The following is a 22,151-nucleotide window of genomic DNA, read 5'->3' as shown; positions in this document are numbered from 1 at the left end:
TTGAAAAGGCCCTCTGTGAGGTTGCCCTTTCCAACATACATTTCATTCTTGCTTACAACAACTTTGTTAGAAACAAATACACATTTGAATCCATTCTTAAAAAGTAAAGAAGTAGAAACTAAATTCTTTCTAATAGTAGGAACATGAAGAAAGTTGTTGAAAGCTAACACCTTGCCGGAAGTCATCTTCAGGAATATCTTCCTATAACCTTCAATCTTGGTTGTTGCAGTATTTCCCATAGAAAGCTCTTCTTCGGGACCAACAGTAGAGTAAGTCGCAAATACTTCTTTGACAGCACAAACATGTCGAGTGGCTCCAAAGTCAATCCACCATTCCTTCGAATTTTCAACTAAGTTGCATTCCGAAAGCATTGCACACAGATCATCAATGTCATCATTCTTCTCCACTATGTTGGTATGTCCCTTCTTCTTATCCTTTTTCGGGAGACGACAACCAGGAGCTTTGTGACCAGCTTTTCCACAATTGTAGCAGTTGCCCTTGAATTTTTTTTGTTTTGCTCCTTAGTTTGTCCAGAAGACCTCTTTCTCTTCTTACTTTTTGGAGCAGTCTCCTCAACGATATTAGCTCCCATGATCGTTGAATTTTCACAAGACTTCTTCTCGATTGTTTTGTTGTCTTCCTCAATCTTGAGATGAATCACAAGATCTTCCAACTTCATTTCTTTGCGTTTGTGCTTAAGATAGTTTTTGAAATCTCTCTACGAATGAGGCAATTTTTCAATCATTGTATCCACTTGAAATGCTTCATTCATGACCATACCTTCATCAATAAGGTCGTGAAAAATAAGTTGAAGTTCTTGAACTTGGGTTCCAACAGTTTTGTTGTCTATCATTTTATAGTCTAGAAACCTGGCAACCACAAACTTCTGCAAGCATGCATCTTCAGTCTTGTACTTCTTCTCAGGTGCGTCCCATAATTCTTTCGAAGTTTTCACAGTACTGTAGACATTGTACAAGTCATCCTCCAAAGCACTTAGTATGTAGCCTTTGCAAAGAAAGTCTGTTTGTTTCCACGCTTCAACAATCATAAACTTTTTATTGTCCGGCATGTCGATGGCAGGCACTGGTGGGCCTTCACTAGTGAACTTCTGCATACCAAGTGTGGTAAGCCAGAAAAATGCCCTTTGCTGCCATCCTTTGAAGTTGGCTCCAGAAACTTTTCCCGCTTTCTCGGCCGGTGGAACAACAGTTCGGCTTGATGAGACTATCGTCTTTTTCGCAACAGTCGCAGAAGAATTTCCATTATCAATTGCCATTTCTCACTGTCAACAACAAAAAAGTTGAATTAATGGCAAAAAATAGAATAATAAATAGTGCTGTAATGATCGATAAACAATACGTTTAATAAATAAAAACCGAAGTTTTTATATATTGTTTCATAGTAAACGATAAATTTTTTATGTTCTTCAAATCGTTTCTGAATTTTAATACGCCAATGAAGTTTTTATATCTTCAAATTAGAATAGAAAATTTTAGAAGGAGTGAAAACCACACAGGTTTTAATCTCCAAAAAATAAAGTACATAATACAATAAAATAATTTTCTTAAGATTGTTAGTCAATATGTATTACTGTAAATAATGAAATAGTAAACTTTCTGAAATAAGAAAAATAGAAACATAAAGTTAGCAATAACATAATGTCGAATTCATTTGTGGAAAAATAATTTTGGAATAAATTGAGTCCACTGAATGCACAGTATGTCCTTAAAAAAATTATTCTCCTCAAGTACCCGAGGTGCCGGAACATTATCCTCCCATAATAGAATGATTTAACTTAGCGGAGTATTGGTACTAAAAATGCCGATGTAACAGCGAACCACTCGAAGGCTGTAAAACACACTGAAGATTTTTGTGTAGAAGAAGAAGAGCAGAAAATTTCGTAAGGAAAGATTCTGGGATTCAAAGCATATTTATAAACTTTCTGGCACTATTCTGAAAAGGTTTGCAACCTTTCAGAAACAGCCATGGCTGTTAGAACAGGTGGGAATATTTCTGTTTGAAATGTTGCGGGAAAACAGATTTAAAATAATCCGGGAAAGAAAACAGATCAGACTGGGTCGCATCGCGGGTCATGGGTTATAATCAATCAATCGATCTTTGAACAAATCCGAAGCCGAAGTCAAAGCTGAGCCGAGCGAGCGACGACGACGACGGCACGGGTCTTACTTTCTTTTCAACCGATTTAACACCAAGAGAAGTGCTTTCTCAATATAAACACATTTATTTTTCTCTCCACCACCAATGAGGGACACTTTGCTCTTTCCAAAGTAAAAGGGAGCTCACTTTCCCTCCATTTTCTTCCCTCTATTTCCCATTCACAAATCTTTAATCCCAACAACTATAAACAACCTCAAGCGCACGTTTACACCCGAGAAATGCCTTTCGTTTGGTAATGGTACATCCATATACCTGGTGGACAGATGTTATACACTCTTTAATCTTGTACCTTATGAACGATTCAATGTGTGGAATCAAGACAATAGAAATCAAGTCAACATTCAAGTTAAAATGATTCCCACTAATTGTGTCCATATCACAAGTGTGGGTGCCAATGTATTTTCCCACAATCCACATATTTATTTTTAGCTTTCTCGCACGCAGAATCCATGTACAATCTTGAAACCATCTACGACAAATAACCTTGTATACTTCCGAAGATGACTCATGAACCACGATTTCACGATATTCTTTTATGTTGTACATTCGTACCGCCTTGCTTAGGAACGCTTTATCAGCAAAAAGCATATTCTTTGACATCACCGTTGGTCTAGATTCATCCCACATTGCTATTCGAATGTCATCAAGATCCCTTATGAGGGCATCCACATCCAGCATATTGGGCAACTGATCAAGGTACGGAATTCCCCTTGAATGAAAGGGCACATGTGACCCGTACACTCTGGGTCTAACGGGGGTGGAGACTACATATATGGAGCATGCTCATTGGTGGTATCATGCTCCCTCAGCAAATTAGGTTGATCATTCTCATCATTATCACCCTCATCAGTGAAGGGTGTGTCGTCTCCAAACTCATCATCATTATTGTCATAATCACTATTATCTTCCTGACTCTATGCATCTGCCATATCCTAATTAAATATTTCGTCTTTGGGCAATTGAGTAAGGACATGACTTTCAAGTTGATCGTTTTTACTGCACAACCAATAAAATAGTGAGTTTCTCAAATTTATCCAAATATTATATATAAACTTTATCACTTAACTTACAAATTATAATCTGTTGATATCCCATGATGCATATTATCATATTGCTGATGACTTCCTGATGGACCACCATGATCCAACACACCAAAATTGGGCATATTCCAACTGTCTGTTGGTTCATAACTTGTAAAATTTCTATCTGGACGGTACCTCCTTTGGAATATATGAGTGTTAATACAAATATAATACATAAAAAAAATATAGTAATACAAAGAAAAATTAAAATTTACCACTCGACTTATGGATTATGTAAATTTAGGGAGAAATTATGTCCTCGCTCCTCATTCGTCCGTAGAGATAAGTTTAGATCTAACCAAACTCTTTCAAACGGAATCTGTTCGGATAAATCTACTCCAAAAAAACCACCCGATGATTGAAGGTTATCCCTATTTTGCAGAACCTCAAAACTGCGAACGTCTTCAGACTTGACGTATATTTTCAACATTTTTATCACAAGAAGTTCCTGGTGTTCATCCGGAGTCCTCAAAAAATCTGGCAGAGTTCCATTGTCTTCGATGTTAAACTCAGCATAACAAGCAACCCCTTACGGAGTAACAAAATACGGATATCTTTCGGTTACTTTAATATTAACTGAACGTTTCCTCACGCTCATTTTTTTACGTAACAACGAAACCAATCTACCGTACTATATTGTAAGTGGCAACTTAACAATACACTGTGGAGAACAACTATAGCATACTGAGTTATTCTCCACGACAACCTCACCTCCAATATAATGCAATCCTAGTTTTTCGCTCTTCGGATATTATGATAAAATGCAAAAAAAAAAAAAATTAAGCAAACAAATATTTTGGAATGAGTAAAAGAAAATTAAAAAAAGTTGCACAAGACCTGGAGTGAATGGATTTTTAATGAAAACCTGAAACTCTTTAAATAAACAAAAACCCAATGCGGGGCTACAATAATTGAGGGTATAGCGCATTCATTATACGCGCTATATATGTTGCGCTATAAATGCATGCACTATTTCCACCAATTATTGGTGGGTCAGTCAAATTCAAATATAGCGCATGGGTTGCATGCGCTATATCTTAACGAGTAAACGTGTTGTTAAGGTATAACACATGCAACACATGCATTATATATAAAATGGTCACTAACTAGATTTTTTCACATATTTTTTTGCTTAGAGTCCAAAAAGACAGTACTTGGTTCGGGACTCGTCGTCTCCCCCCAAAAAAGAGAGCTAAGAGTAATATTTTTACTTTTTAAATCATATCTAGTACTTTGGTTGAGTATAGACTCACAGAATATGATGGTAGTGTTTTGTTAATATTTATAATATAAATCTTGATAATAAAGCAACATAAATGAGAAGAGTTAGATCTTATGAAATAGCAATATAATCTCTATGCCTTCAAGCAAAGCCTTTATTAGGTGCTATTCTCCATTTTACGCAATATAAATGTCTTTTAACCATTTGTTAAATGTCCAATTCACACTGAGACAAGTTCACTAATAAGAAAGGAAAAGAATAACAAGATAAATATGAATGAAAGTAGAAAAAAAGGATAAGGTTGTGTTTTTTCCTTCTTTTTTTTTTTGGCACAATTGATTGTATTTATTAATAGAATTTAATTTATATACTCTGATAATATAAAAAAATTATACTATTAATGTATCTAACTAGTTATAATAGTTTATTTACTGTAATTTGGATTAGCAAAATAAGATTATAGAAAAATTACTTATTATAGTAAGTCATCTTAATTTGTTGGTATAAAAAATTGTATAAGCTAATACATAGAGTTCTAAAGAAAACACGACAAGAAAAAAAGAAGTGAAACTCATACTATTGATAATAGGGAAAGACATCCTAATTCTGTTTTGTTGCTCTTTTATTTATTTATATCTTGTCGTTAGTAAATTATTTTTTATTTGTCTTTGTTATTAGTGAAGCTTTCGCTTAAAATGGATGAGTTCCAGGTGTAGAAATTCTTTGAAAAAGAAGGTTCAAATTTATCCCTTAATTTTTTATTATGATTTAAAATTATTTTCAGATTAAAACTTTGTTAGATTTAAAGGCAAATATAAATTTTTAAACGAAAAGAGTAATATTAGACAAAATTCCAGCGAAAGATGTAACTTTCTCTTCTCACTTTAGAAAACGATAAAGTAAAGCAAAAGGGAAATTTGCAAATTCCAAAGTTGACATCGAAACTTTTCATGGCAACTTCAGCGAATTAATCGCCCAAACAGCCAACCAGAAGACAAACCAATTGTCCCACCAAACCGTACCAAACCCCCAAAGTATAACACTACCATGCCACTTTTAATAACAACAACAATATACTCCGTATAATCTCACATAATAGAGTTTGGGTAGTGTATAAGCAGTCTAACTCCTACCTTGTAAAGATAAATGGGCTATTTCAATAGACCCTTGACTCAGAGAAGCATAAGCACCATATTAATAAAGAGAAAAACAAGCGCAACACCGAGAAGTCATGTAAAAGCAACATAAATAACAACAAGATAGTAAGATGACCGAAATGAAAGAAATGACAGGTAGTCATAGAATCTAATACCAACAGAATATGAAAGTGCGTACTAATACTACCGGTATGAACATGGAAAACACTAAACTAACTAACATACTACCCTAACCATCAACATCCACACCTTCCTATAAACGGTCATATCCTCGGTCAATTGAAGTCGCGCCATATCTTGCCTAATTACTTCTCCTCATTCTTCTTCGGCCTACCTCTACCTTTCTTCGGGCCTTCCAGTGACAACCTCTCACACCTCCTGACCGGGCCATTTGTGCTCCTCCTCCCCACATGTCCAAACCATCTAAGCCTCGTTTTCCGCATCTTGTTCTCAATAGGGGACACACCCACCTTGTCCCGAATAACTTTATTCCTAATCTTATCTAACCTTGTGTGCCCGCACATCCATCTCAACATCCTCATCTCTGCTACCTTCATCTTCTAGACATAGGATCTCTTGTGTCACGACCCCAAATCCACTAGTCGTGATGGCACCTAACCCAACCCGCTAGGTAAGACAACTAGTAACTATCCAATTTCAATGATATTAACAAGACAAATAAACGATAGTAATTTACTGAATTTTATACATTTTTCAAGGACTCATAGTACAAATCATGAGCTTCTAAGAATAGAATTTACAAAGTTGAAATAAAATAAATATATCGTCTATTTGAAAAGTACATAAACAGAGTTTTATAGATCTAAAGCTACCACGAACAAGGGGCAACTACAACCGGGACGCAGGTACATCTTCAATCCAGCTCCCATCGAACACAGCAACATCAACGACCAACATCTGCACGCAAGGTGCAAAAGTATAGTATGAGTACAACCGACCCCATGTACTCAGTAAGTAACAAACCTAACCTTAGGTTGAAAGTAGTGACGAGCTAACACAAGGTCGGGTCCAATACCAATGTTCCACAACAGTTCATAATAGCATAGTACAAGTACAAAATGAGTATCTCAGAAATAAAAGGCTCAGTTCGTTCACAGTTCCAGAAAAAATAGGCATTTCTTTTCAAGTATCTCACTGAAAACCCAAATCTTTTACCAAAAAAGCCAAAATACGAGTAAGTTTGAAAATTGTGATTTTTTCCAAAAATCCTTTCAACAATAAATAAGATGTTCCTTTTTTCTTTCAGATAGCAAGTGTAAGATGCCTCTCTATGCCCATATGTAAAAATGTATGAGAAGTCATAAATGACGTGATACTATACAGCATGAGAAAAAATACATCTCTATACCTGTATGTCAAGTATGCATGCCAAATGCGATGCAAATCAGTGATAAAGATCATATGCATACTCTTAGAGTATCAATTCACTCATTGATCCATGTCCAGAGAAGATCCATCCCTCAATATAATCGACCGCGCTCACTGGGGGTGTGCAGACTCCGGAGGGGCTCCTACAGTCCAAGCGCTATCATAAGCCAGATCCAAGCATAAATCAATATAGCATGTTGCGGTGTGCAGCTCGATCCCATAATTATAATCATTATAACTTGCTGCATTCTCACAACCAGGCCCTCGGCTTCACTCAGTCATCAATCTCTCCAGTCTCTCGGGCTCACAATGTCATGATACTAGCCCGAAAATAATGATATGATGCATTAATAAATAACAACAGAGACTGAGATATGATTTGCATGTGAATGCGTATGACTAAGTATGTAATGCAATGAAAGCAGATTACTCAACAACAGAAATGACCTCAGTGGGTCCCAACAGGATAAGCATGTAGCCTGGACATGGTTTCTAACATAATCACAACTCGATAACTCTAGTACGTAGAGATTTCATGATTTCAGACAAGTTCATATAACTACACAGTACTACAGAAATAACGAAAATTACAGTTCACGCGGTGCACGCCCACACGCCCGTCACCTAGCATGTGCGTCACCTCAAAATCAATCACATAACACGTATATTTAGGGTTCATACCATCAGCGCCAAGATTAGAAGAGTTACTTACCTCGAATAGACCAATACCAATGCCGAGCAAGCCACGCGATGCTCCAAAGATGCCATCCCGCACGTTCCGACCTCCGAATGGCTCGAAACTAACCAAAAACAACTCAAGTACATCAAACAATGCTAAAGGAACCAATCCCGATCAAAAAAGATCAAATCTTGAATCAAAAGCCCAAAATCGGCCAAAAGCCCAACCCGTGCCCGCACCTCGGAACCCGACAAAATTTACAAAATCCAACAACCCATTCAATTATGAGTCAAACCATACTAGTTTCACTCAAATCCGACTCCAATTCGATGTTCAAAACTCAAAAAATTACATTATGAAACTTTAGGCCAAAACCCCAAATTTCTTCTTTAAAATTCACAATCCAATTACTAAAAACGAAGGTAGATTCATGAATACAATCAAAACCAAGTAAAGAACACTTACCCCAATCCTTGTGATAAAAATTGCTCTAAGAATCGCCTCAATCCGAGCTCCATAGCTCCCAAAATGTAAAAATGTCTCAAACCTTCATTATAGAGTACTATATACACTGTCCAGACATCCTCTTTCGCGAACGCGGGAAAATCATCGCGTTCGCGATCAGTAAAACTCACACTGCCACAAAAGACTATACGCGTTCGCGATACACCCCACGCGAACGCGATAAACACTGTTGCCAAACCTTCGCGAACGCGACTAACCTTACGCGATCGCATAGAAGAACACTCAAATTCCCAGCTGCCAACCTCAACACTACGCGAACGTGATCCTCCATACACGAACGCGAAGAGGACTTTCCCTAACTCTACGCGAAAGCGCGACATACTTCGCGATTGTGAAGAACAATTTGTTGCTGCCATCAAAATACACTATGCGTTCGAGACACTTGCCACGCGAACGCGATGAAGGAATAAGACACTAGAAACCAACAGGACACAATAGTGTAAACATGAAGGAAAATGATCCGAAATCAATCCGAAACACGCCCGAGCCCCTCGGGACCACGTTCAAATATACCAACAAGTCCCCTAACATAACACGAACCTACTCGTGGCCTCAAAACACATATAACAACATCAAAACGACGAATCACACCTCAATTCGAAATCAATGAACTTTGAAACTTCAAGCTTCCACAACCGATGCCAAAACCAATCAAATCACGTCCGATTGACCTCAAATTTTTCACACAAGTCACATTTGACATTACGGACCTGTTCCAACTTCCGGAATCAGAATCTGACCACGATATCAAAAAACCACTCCATGTCAAACTTTTCAAAATTTCAACTTTCGCCATTTCGAGCCAAATTCAACCGCGAACCTCCAAATCACAATTCGGACGTGCTCCTAGTCCAAAATCACCCAGCGGAGCTAACAGAATCATCAAAATTTCAATCCGAGGTCAAATGCTAAAATGTCAAACTTGGTCAGCTCTTTCAAATTTAAAAGCTCCCTATTTGAGAATCATTCTTCCAAATCAGTTCCGAATAACCTGAAAACCAAAACCGACGATTCACACAAATCAAAATACATCATACGGAGCTACTCATACTCGTAAACTACCGAGCGAAGTGCAAATGCTCAAAATGACCGGTTGGGTCGTTACATTCTCCCCCACTTAAACATACGTTCGTCTTCGAACGTGTCCAGAGTTGTTCCAAAAGGCTATTAAATCGCCGTGTAACCTTACTATGCACATATCCCGGGGTGATATCACGTCACCCTATCCCATATAGGTCCGACAACACAACATAACTGTAGTTTCTTAATTCAACCTAGCCCATAAACCTTAGAATCTAATTTCCAACTTCCACAATTTCTATAAGATCATAGTCTCGTAACCTACACCCTGTATAAGTCTGAACAAGCTGTACCAAGCCGCAACCATAACCCAAGATACAATCGCATGATATATCACATAACACAGATACTTGAAGCAATGATTTCTAATCACAGTAGCTGCTCAAAATAACCCAATTCCGGTGATAAACCTCATATAAAATCAAACCTTATCCAAAAACCTTCGTACATTGCCGATGATGAAAGAAACACGCGGAAACTCATAACCATTCATCAGACCAACAAGTCATGGAGCTCCCTCTACTTCAACAAGAACTATAGCCAATTCCTAAGCCGACTTCCGATATTATCCTTCCAAATATACCGCAATCAAATTCGATAGCACCCATCCTAGATCTGACGACTTCATCTTATCAAATACCAACTACTCTACTGACACGCAACATCAATACTACCCAGAGCCACAAACCGTGCAATCCATGCACCAATAAGCAACAACCCAAATGTACTCAATCACGAAAATGACTCAAACAAGAGAACCGTACCGTAAGCTCAAGGGGTACCACCACAATGCAATGCTAAGAACCCATCACACACTGTAGAACCATAACACACAAATCTAACACGAAGGATCATGACTCAACATAAATCCGCCACAATGTGCGACCCCATCCAAACACTGGACCATATGAGACATCTCGAGCCACCATGCTCAAAATCAATAACCACGCACAATTCGACATCAAGTACCCAAAGTGCATTACCATAACCATGGGGAAGCAGATAACACAATGCCACACAAAACCCGAAAGAACATAACCAATACGCCATCAATCATGCAATACCCAACTACTCATCTCGCTCAAATTCCGCTATAAAGCCCCAAATAGAACCGCACCAGGAGTGCTTATAGCCAACGAATCACAACTCCTCGTAGCATAGAAGAGTAACTTTCAGATCCTTTCAGAACACGAATAAGCTCAACAACAACCGAATGGCACATCCCTCAACAATAGCAGTATGGAACCAACCAATCCGGCTCGGTGTAGAATACACATCCTAATTGGGCAATCCAATGGGCCCCCCAAATCGATCTGGTCACCCACAAATAGATAAATAACCTTCCAAAGGTCCATAATGACTGAATCATAACACTTACTATCGTCTGGCTAGCTCTGGCCACAACTTCACAGCTCACAACCATGAAACAATCTGCTCCGGAAAGCTCCCAGTTTCCAAATCCATAGAACACACGAATCACCATTTCAGATTCTATCTCCACCGCCCGAATATCTAACACATCTCTCATACACGATCATCCCACGAGGAAAACTTCTAAAATTCTTCTGTGACACAAAAATTTGAATATCAGCAGCCGATCAACCAGGAGAGTGCCGCAGTACCACTGGAGTATCCATATATCAAAACACATTGCCCCTTCTGAAATATATACTCTCATCAAGCCATACCGATTAGTAATATCATTTACCTAGTCATCTGAAACCGTCCATGCTGCTTACGAATATATGCCCTTCCCTTCCAAACTGACCTGTGACCTTGCACATGCAAATCTCAATCACACACAACACACCGCATCTACTATGCCATCATGTGAAGAATACAAGAATCTCATAATTAACTCTGAGTCGCAAGAAGAATACATACCCGTTCAGTCAGAAACCTTCTATTTGATCTCACCCAGGAGGAAATCACTATACACCACATGCTCCTTACGCCAGTAGGAAATATACTCCTCGAACCGTGGTAGAAACCATTGAGAACCCTTCAAAGTCCATTTTCACATAACCAAGCTATCAGAACCGAATCTCTCTAACTCAACCCAGCCACGCAGGTCGCCAAAACCCAAGAGCATTGCCACGAAACACCTGTAGAGACTGGCCACATCATAAGTACCCAAAGAACCGATTATATCCATTATTGTGCTGATCCAACCTACTACCACGCTATCCTATTTCTCCAAGTCCCTCCCAAATTGCCTTCAAATTGATATTTCTCCTTGCTGGAACACCACGATCCTTAACCAAGATTCACCATACAAGAGACCCTAATATAAAACCTCAGCGCCCTAAGGCCCATAAGCCGCTGACTTCCCTCTTAAGCACCCCAAAGCACCACAACCGCGACACCCACTCTAAGGAGACCTTATGTGAACCTAAAACTGTTTCTTCCACCTTCTTGATGCTGAAATGCATAATCCACAATGGTATAAAAATGCCACAAGTCTCGACACCATCCAATATAACTCTCAGTTTCTAGATATATACAAATCTTGAAAATTCCAAATAGTTACATATAAATCTTGAATCCATCAGAACCATTCTCGAGAGTCATCCACTCTACTCAAATATCAATTAAACTGGCCAAACGGACCGAACAACTTGTGCCCCATTAGCACACCAACACCCAAGGGAGTAACCCACACTCCTAAACAACCGAGCAATTTCCTACTCCATGTACACTACATCCTTCACGAATAACCACTTAATTATTCCATACTGCCCATATACCCATAGAGTGTAATACAACCCGTATCCAGAAATTCCCTCACTCGAGTCATCCTCTGCAAATCATAACTTATTCACAAGTATACCTCAAACTGAAACCAATACAATACATAGCCGTGCAATCAACTTATCAATAACAGACTCCCCCACTTGGCTCAAAGCCAAGGAATAAAGCATTTAATAACTTACAATAGCCACCCCCGTACTAGCATAATACCTCAATAGGATTCGACTAAATCCTTCATAAGCTCATGGAACTCAAACCATATACTACCTCAAATCATCCGCAAATCTCGCGTTCATCCTCGTGATGGTTAAGCCAACTTCCACGAGCGATCCAAACTCAAATTGTAACATATATCATTCACTAGTAAAAGAGAACTCTCTATAAAACATCATAGGGATTACACAACCTCAGGACACCTCGCAGGAGATAACCCACCTGCTGCGCCTCAAACTGACATCTCTTATACCCATTCACAGCCACAACTACTAAGCAATCATTTAACCTCCCTGAGTCTGAACTAATAACACGACATAAAAATCTATGTCACTCCACAACTAAAAAATATGAGAGGTCCTTCAACACACCCATAACTCGAGGCCATATGCCAAATCAAGACATAAATCAAACACCCAATAGTCCTTGCTACATCTTAATTAAACTCTTCCTGTCATATTCGAACAATCTGAACACATCTCACAATCACATCATACTCACCACGTAGCTATCCAATCACATTTTCCACTAATAGGGACACCAACGGACATATAATGTCCCAAAAGCACGCGCTCAAACAATCAAAATCTCCGTGCTCAAGCTACCGTCAAAACACGGCCTCAAGTCCTCCAGACTGGCCCATCATTAGCATGCCAAAATCACATCTCGCACCTCAACCATGGAATCACAAGCAATCAATGCACATCTGATACCGAGCGCGCATGTGCGCATACGCATGCGTGGAAGGAATTCAAAGGGTTATGCTTCAAGCTGAATCAATGCTGCAAGATAAGGAAAGAAAGATGGGAAGTATATCCAAAATGTCATGTAGCCTCTCGAAGATAGGTATGAACGTTATCATACCGATCCGCAAGACTCTACTAGACACTTGCTCATGACTTGTAGAACCTATGAACCTAGAGCTTTGATACCACCTTGTCACGATCCAAAATCCACTAGTCGTGATGGCACCTAACCCAACACGCTAGGTAAGACAACTAGTAACTATCCAATTTCAATGATATTAACAAGACAAATAAATGATAGTAATTTATTGAATTTTATACATTTCCCAAGGACTGGTAGTACAAATCATGAGCTTCTAAGAATAGAATTTACAAAGCTAAAATGAAATAAATACATTGTCTATTTGAAAAGTATAAAAATAGAGTTTTATAGATCTAAAGCTACCACGAACAAGGGGCAGCTACAACCAGGATGCAAGTACATCTTCAATCCAGCTCCCATTGAACACATCAACATCAGCGACCAACATCTGCACGCAAGGTATAGAAGTGTAGTATGAGTACAACCGACCCCATGTACTTAGTAAGTAACAAACCTAACCTTAAGTTGAAAGTAGTGACGAGCTAACACAAGGTCGAGTCCAATACCAATGTTCCACAACAGTTCATAACAGCATAGTACAAGTACAAAACGAGTATCTCAGAAATAAAAGGCTCAGTTCATTCACAGATCCAGAAAAAAAATAGGCATTTCTTTTCAAGTATCTCACTGAAAACCCAAATCTTTTACTGAAAAAGCCAAAATACGAGTAAGTTTGAAAACTGTGATTTTCCCAAAAATTCTTTCAACAATAAATAAGATGTTCCATTTTCCTTTCAGATAGCAAGTATAAGATGCCTCTCTATGCCCATATGTAAAAATGTATGAGAAGTCATAAATGACGTGATACTATACAGCATGAGGAAAAATACATCTCTACGTCTGTATGTCAAGTGTGCATTCCAAATGCGATGCAAATCACTGATAAAGATCATATGCATACTCTTAGAGTATTAATTCACTTCGTCCTCCCAGTCACTCGGCACTCAGCACTCGCACTCAGTAGGTACCTGCACCAACTAGGGGTGTACAGACTCCGGAGGGGCTCCTACAACCCAAGCGTTATAATTCGCACGGACAACTCACGTGCTGCACGGACAACTCACGTGCCATAATATCAATATCTGGAATCGCATGGACAACTCATGTGCTCCACAGAAAACTCACACATTGCGCGGATAACTCACGTGCTATAGTAAGCCAATCTGACCCGCTGCGGCGTGCAACCCGATCCCATAATCATCCTCACAATTAGTCCCTCGGCCTCACTCAGTCATCAATCTCTCCAGTCTCTCGGGCTCACAATGTCATGATACTAGCCCGAAAATAATGATATGATGCATCAATAAATAACAACAGAGTCTGAGATATGATTTGCATGTGAATGCGTATGACTGAGTATGTAATGTAATGAAAGTAGATTACTCAACAACAGAAATGACCTCAGTGGGTCATAACAGGATAAGCATGTAGCCTAGACATGGTTTCTAACATAATCACAACTCAATAACTCTAGTACGTAGATATTTCATGATTTCAGACAAGTTCAGGTAACTACACAGTACCACAGAAATAACGAAAATCATAGTTCACGCGGTGCACGCCCACATGCCCGTCACCTAGCATGTGCATCACCTCAAAATCAAACACATAACACGTATATTCAGGGTTCATACCCTCAGCTCCAAGATTAGAAGAGTTACTTACCTCGAACAAGCCAATACCAATACTGAGCAAGCCAAGCGATGCTCCAAAGATGCCACCCCGCGCGTTCCGACCTCTGAATGGCTCGAAACTAACCAAAAACAACTCAAGTACATCAAACAATGCTAAAGGAACCAATCCCGATCGAAAAAGATCAAATCTTGAATCAAATGCCCACTTACCTCAATCCTTGAACCAATCCCCAATTTCATCTTTAAAATTCACAATCCAATTACTAAAAACGAAAGTAGATTCATGAAATATAACCAAAACCGAGTAAAGAACACTTACCCCAATCCTTGTGATGAAAATTGCTTCAAGAATCGCCTCAATCCGAGCTCCATAGCTCCCAAAATGTAAGAATGTCTGAAACCTTCGAAATAGGGTACTAAACACACTGCCCAGATGTCCTCTTTCGCGAACGCTGGACAACCATCGCATTCGCGATGAATAAAACTCACACTGCCACAAAAGACTCTAAGCGTTTGCGATACACCTCACGCGAACGCGATGAACACTGCTGCCAAAGCTTCACGAACGCGATTAACCTTACGTGATCGCATAGAAGAACGCTCAAATTCCCAGCTGCCAACCTCAACACTACGCGAACGCGATCCTCCATACGCGAACGCGAAGAGGACTTGTTCCAACTCTACGCGAACGCGGGACATACTTCGCGATCGCAAAGAACAATTTGTTGCTGCCATCAAAATACACTACACGTTCGCGACACTTGCCACGCGAATACGATGAAAGACCGAGACACCAGAAAACCAGCAGGACACAACAGTGTAAACATGAAAGAAAATGATCCGAAATCAATCCGAAACACGCCCGAGCCCCTCGGGACCACGTCCAAATATACCAACAAGTCCCCTAACATAACACGGACCTACTCGTGGCCTCAAAACACACATAACAACATCGAAACAATGAATCACACCTCAATTCGAAATCAATAAACTTTGAAACTTCAAGCTTCCACAACTGATGCCGAAACCTATCAAATCACGTCCGATTGACCTCAAATTTTGCACACAAGTCACATTTGATATTACGGACCTGTTCCAACTTCCGGAATCAGAATCCGACCCCGATATCAAAAAGTCTACTCCCGGTCAAACTTTTCAAAAATTTAACTTTCGCCATTTTGAGCCAAATTCAACCACGGACCTCCAAATCACAATCCGGACGCGCTCCTAAGTCCAAAATCACCCAACGGAGCTAACAGAACCATCAAAATTCCAATCTGAGGTCAAATGCTAAAAAGTCAAACTTGGTCAACTCTTTCAAATTTAAAAGCTCACTAGTTGAGAATCATTCTTTCAAATCAGTCCCGAATAACCTGTAAACCAAAACCGACGATTCACACAAATCAAAATACATCATACAGAGCTACTCACGCCCGTAAACTACCGAGCAAAGTACAAATATTCAAAACGACCGATTGAGTCGTTACATCTTGACTATACAACACTCAGCCCCACATTACTTTCAATAAAAGAAGAAAAAAAAGAAAGAGAGGGTAAATGATTTTTATATCCTTTTATAATTTGAATAGAAAAAATAACTCTTTAAAGATTACTTGTTTATTATTTTTAAAACTTTTGTAAAAAAATAAAAGAGTAAATACCCTAGACCCTCTAAACTATTACGATTTTGCTGATTATTTACTTAAACAATCTAGTATCCCCAAAACCTCCTAAATTAAATTCCTCTATATATTAAAAAACTCCTGTTGTATTCTTAGAGGTATGGATATAGGTTCCTAATTAACTAAAAAAACGTGTCTTATGGTAGGCATGACTATTTAACTTAGCATAAAATTTTCCTAATTTTTTTTGTGTGCTGGTTACCTATTTAATCTACCCGTTTTTTTTTAAAGTTGGCCTGAATTATATTTCCCTATATATTAAAAACTAAGTATAAAATACATATGCAAAATAAAAAGAATGCAATCCACGGTGAACAAGTGGGGTATTTTTTTATTTTATTTTGGCGTTCTCTGGCAGAATCTGCTACTCCTATCTCACACGTTCTCTCTTGGTCTCAGGTCTCCACAATTCAATCCTTTCAGCTCTGTTTCGTCTTAGTATTCTTTTTCCTCAATTCTCTCTCTACAATCAATCACTATTTATTTACAGTAAATATAAAATCATATTCTTTCATCACTGTATCCCTGTTCTTGTTCGGCCATTTTCCTGCACAGTTCTTTCTAACCGCCATGCCTATAACAAACCAAACAAGAAACACAAATTCCAGAAACCAAAAGAAGCAAAAACCCATCTCAGAAACTGACCCTATGTATTCTATTAATCCATCAACTCGTTCAAAATCCACCATTTTTTCTCTCCTTCACACACCCTTTTCACCCACTAACCCAACAGCACAAATCTTCAGTAAAAAGAAGAAGAAGAAGTTTACATCATTTAGGGGATTGGGTTGTAAGGCAGCTACATCACAACAAGTCTCTCTGCCTTCTGCTATTATTAGGACTTCAGCTGACTGGGAATCCTCCAAAGTCAAAAAGAAGAAGAAAAATAAGACCCTGAATTTTGTTGGTGGAGATTCTTCCATTATTGATAATAACCTCTCCTCGTCATGTTTGGCTGCTCCTACTGATGTTTGGTGTGGTCCTGGAATTGGATTAACTACTGATGCTGCTTCTGTTGATTTTCTCGTTTCAACAAGGCGCCCCCTTTCTGCTAGAGGCAGAGGTGATATTGAGAAGATTACTCCCAGGGAGGTATTATTTATGGAAAATGATACCTTTGGCACTTTTGTTTTTCAATATTTATGGAAAATATTGTGTCTTCTGAATTGCTTCTCATGTTTTTATGCCACTGTTACTACTGACAGTTTCTTTTAACTATGATTCTTTTAATGTTACTTAAATATTGTGAACTATTAACTGGTGCGACTTATAATACTTTTTAGGTTTGTCGTTTGCAAATAATATGAACTTTATTTTAAAAAATTTAAATAATCTATGCTGGAATTGACACTGAAAATTGCTGATTTGACCATAAAATGGAATTGGAGGGACTAGCCAATCGTTTCCTATCATTCATGGAATGAAACGGGTCCAAATGGAACGAAATAGATATTGAGAATTCATATAGTGACCCAACTGGTTTGGCTTGAGCATAGTTGATGTTGTTATTGTTGTTTTCTCGCATCCATGGTGATGTCATTTGCTTTCTATGTCCCCATACTTGGTTTGTTTTTGTTGTTGGTCTGCACAACTAATAAAGTAACTGATTTTTTGGTTTTGGATGTGCCCTCGAACTGTCAAGTCAAGTGTCTTAAATCAAGTTGAATGTCAGGGATCAAGCCACTTTTTGGTTTGTGAGTTGGCTAATCAATACAGTGAAATTAGGTATAAACAGGATATTCTTGCAGGAAGACGGTTTCTTATAATGCTTGTCTGTCAAAGGAATGGCTTTGTTTCCCTTACAATGTCAATAGTCACTATCCATGTTGGTTATGTCATGTAGAAATCATCTTTCAGCAAATAATTCAAGTTTTGAATCGTCTAAGCTACAAGATCCATCAAACTTATGATATTTGCTGTTCAAATCTCTCATCGTATTGTGTTTGTCTATTCTACTCTTGTCGTTTTCTGCCTTGTGGGTTTGGAACTGTTGAAACTGTCCTTTATTTGTTTTCTCATCATTGTGAATTTTAGAGTAACTTTTATATTTATCTGCATTTAAATGTATAGATGGTGAATGTTGAGTACAAGGTTTACGTGTAAATAAATTGAAGAATATTCTACAATTTCATTTCCTTTTTCCACAGCGATCTTCATCTTCTGCGCGAAGAATGATGAACCCAGAAGACGATCCTTTTCTTGATACTGAAACTCTGGAAATGCAAAGCTCCCGAGCAAATTGGTTTGGATTTAGGCATCATCGCCATTCTCACTATGGTTTTCCTGAAGGGCTTGCAGAGGTTTGTTCATACATACCATACTGCCTAATTTACAGATAACATCTATCTGTCTGCTGCTGCTTTGCTTTTTCTCAAGAAGATTCATTACTCCTATCTTGATACCTGAGTGAAATTATGTTTCCTCCTGTACTTGAATATCTAGCCAATGACCTATATTATCCTATCTGGCGGTCTTGTGAGTGCTTTATTATATTTTAAGATCATCATTTTCTTTAGTAGGAAATGTTATTAGCCATTCGTCCACAGTTTTGTCCAGAAAATTCCTAGAAAACACCCGACCAAATCAGTTCAGTATAGAGGCTTTACATATTCAGTTCGGTGATTGGGACTTTTATCTTTTTGGATTCTTTAATTATTTTTTCTTTTCGGTGCTTGGTAGAACTGCCATTGTGTTGAGAATGCCCCTTAGTTTTTGGTGCCACACATAATCTAATTAGAACCATGAGGAAATGGTCAAGCACATTGCATCACAAGACTGAGTTCACACTCTTGAGCATGCTTGGCCAATGCTGTCAGAGTTCAATTGTCAACTTATGAAATTTAGCTGCAGTAGAATCAATTAGCTTTTGCACTTCCATGAAGCATCATCACTTAATCGGATTCCTTTTGTTGGAATAGCCTTAATTTGTTTAATCATCTTGAAAGTAGCTTGTTGCAACCCTTTTCTTCATAGTTTACCAATTAATGTAGAACAACTAATCATGGGAATATGGGATATTGTTTGCTTAGCTATTGAAAAAAATTAGTGGCATTGCCTTGTAATTGATGTTCCCGGTGATTTTGAACTCTTAAAATGTTTTGAAAAGCTGATAACAACAGGAAAGAAATAAAAATAAAGGTTTTTGCAGTGGTAAAATTTGTTAGTGATGTTTTCAAGTGTGTTGACATGAATGTCTTCTACTCCTTCCCCTCTACAACGTAAAGGCAATAATGTCTGTTGGAAACACATTACATTGGTAATCAGAGTGATTGATTCTGTTGAACCTGACTTCCTGAAGTCAAGTAACAAAGTAAATATAAGGTATATGCTTGTTGGTTTGATGGCTGCCAATCCCAAGATATGATTTTGAGATAATATAAGATGGAGCAAAATATTTTCCTGTTAATTTACCATGCCATCGTAATGTTCTTTTCTAAGAATTACATGAGTAGACTTGATAGAGATGCCATAGAACATGTACAAAGTTGAAGTACCCTAACTTGAGAGTGTCAATGTACTTGCAAATAAGTCTCTGATGAGAGTAATGATGCTGAAGCAATAGTGGCAACCTAGGTTAACAATGCCTTAAGCTTGTTCGTTATTGTCAGCACATAGCAAGCACCCATCCTATGTGAATTGCATCATATAGTTTGTGGGTTCTATCAGTATTTACTATATAATCATATGTAAACCTTTCAATTTAGTACTATTAGATGAGCTTTTGGTCACTGCTATCTATTGAATTCTGTGTGGTAGCAATATAGCATAGCACAACGGGAATGAATCTTTTTTTTTTTTGATAAGTTAACATTCAAAGTGGAAATGAATCTTTAAGTGTTTAATGTTAGAAACATAATTTTGAATATTCTAGAATTACTGAGTGCATGCATGCATTTTGAAGTAATTCATGTGACTTTTGGAATTTCTATGTGATCAGATGCATAGCTTTTATGTTATCTAGGTGGCCAAGTTCATAGTTACGGTGTGAAAGCATTTAGTAGGATTGAGTCTATAATTATCTTTTAGTTCCTATAAAAATCCCCTTTGTAATTTTGTTATGTTAGAGTGGAATTTCAATATATTATGAGGTGAACTTAATGTCTTTGTGCCTTATGTATTTATGAATAGCCCACCTTATATTCCAACATAATGTGCATGAATTGGTGGTGTGATTAACTGGAGTCTACTTGCAGATTGTGATGCTTCAGAATAGTCTTATGGGAGGAAGAACAAATGGTCTTGATCGATACCGGAGCTGGAGACTTGATGTGGATAACATGTCATATGAGGCAAGTCATTCAATTGCGCAGATCTCTCTGTCCTTGTAACTCCCATCTTTATACTAACGACAACTACCCTTTGCTAACAGGAATTGCTGGAACTCGGTGATAGAATTGGATATGTGAGCACAGGATTGAGACAAGATGAGATAACTCGATGTGTCAGAAGAACTAAGCCCTTCTTTTTGAATAACTTATCTCATCTGCGCACAGAAATGGAAAAAAAGTGTAGCATCTGTCAGGTTTGTGCTTAGTCAAAACTTTCTGGACATTTGCGTTTGTGCTCTGTCTCGAAACCTTATTTTAAAGAAAAGTTGATTGCTCTAATAATTAAAACTATACTTTTCTGCTTTTCGAAATACAGGAAGAATATGAGGCTGAAGATGAGATGGGGAAGCTGGGCTGTGGACACTTCTATCATATTCATTGCATAAAACAGTGGCTTATGCACAAAAATAGTTGTCCTGTTTGTAAATCTGCAGCCATACCTGATAGCTAGTTTTCGAAGAATTTTTTGCCCTCATGAACCTGTTGTTTTTGTTTTCCTTTTGTATAGCTTTTATGCATGCAAGAAATTCCATTTATGTAGTTCTTTCTCAATTACTTCCTGAAGATGATGGCTTTTTTGTTTGGACAGCAATCCAATATGGGACAGCTAGAAACAATGGGTCACAATTTTCTGGTTGTCTTTTAATTACAATGCATCATACAAAAACCAACCAGATATTGAATTCTTGCATGTGTTGCAGATATGTGATTGACAAGAGTGGGTTGCTCTAGTGTTGAGCACTCTCCACTTCTAACCAAGAGGTTGTGAGTTCGAGTCACCCCAAAAGTAAGGTGGGGAGTTCTTGGAGGGAGGGAGCCGAGGGTCTATCGGAAACCGCCTCTCTACCCCAGGGTAGAGATAAGGTCTGCGTACACACTAATGAGATTATACTGGGTTGTTGTTGTTGTCTGCAGATAAATCTATTGTCACGGTGACAAATTCGTATTGTGAATTATTTTATGAATTTTGTATGAAGATAGCTTTGATTTAAGGGGAAAAATGCGTAATGGCATATAAAGTTAGTGTATTGTTACAAATTGGTAACTAAAATACCTTCTACAAGAGTTAAAGATTAGTCTCTTGTGACACCTTAGGCGAATCCCACATCGATAAAACACGGGGAGGTGCTGAGTATATAAGTAGACAAGCCTTAGACCCTAGCGATGCGTTTTAAAGCCGTGCGGGCTTAGGCCCATAACGGACAATATCACTAGTGAGCTGATTTGTTACATATGGTATCAGAGCCACTCCGCGTGCGACTGGATATATAAGTAGACAAGCCTCAGACTCTAGCGACGCGTTGCTTAGGCCTAAAGCGTACAATATCACTAGTGGGCTGAGC

At 38.3% G+C, this 22,151-nt stretch overlaps 1 protein-coding gene across 1 annotated transcript; it reads left to right on the top strand.

Annotated features, from left to right (window-relative positions):
- Positions 1 to 16,787: 16,787 nt before the first annotated feature.
- On the top strand, positions 16,788 to 21,348 carry LOC107826725 (uncharacterized). Its single transcript, XM_016653742.2, has 5 exons — positions 16,788 to 17,572; positions 18,628 to 18,780; positions 20,674 to 20,769; positions 20,850 to 21,002; positions 21,125 to 21,348. Exons 1-5 carry the CDS (start codon positions 17,051 to 17,053, stop codon positions 21,257 to 21,259), a joined length of 1,059 nt encoding a protein of 352 aa, XP_016509228.1. The 5' UTR covers positions 16,788 to 17,050; the 3' UTR covers positions 21,260 to 21,348.
- The last annotated feature ends 803 nt before the right edge of the window (positions 21,349 to 22,151 follow it).

The sequence above is a fragment of the Nicotiana tabacum genome, chromosome 15 (assembly GCF_000715075.1).
Source record: "Nicotiana tabacum cultivar K326 chromosome 15, ASM71507v2, whole genome shotgun sequence".
NCBI lineage: Eukaryota > Viridiplantae > Streptophyta > Magnoliopsida > Solanales > Solanaceae > Nicotiana > Nicotiana tabacum.
This window is presented reverse-complemented; position numbering and strand designations above follow the sequence as displayed.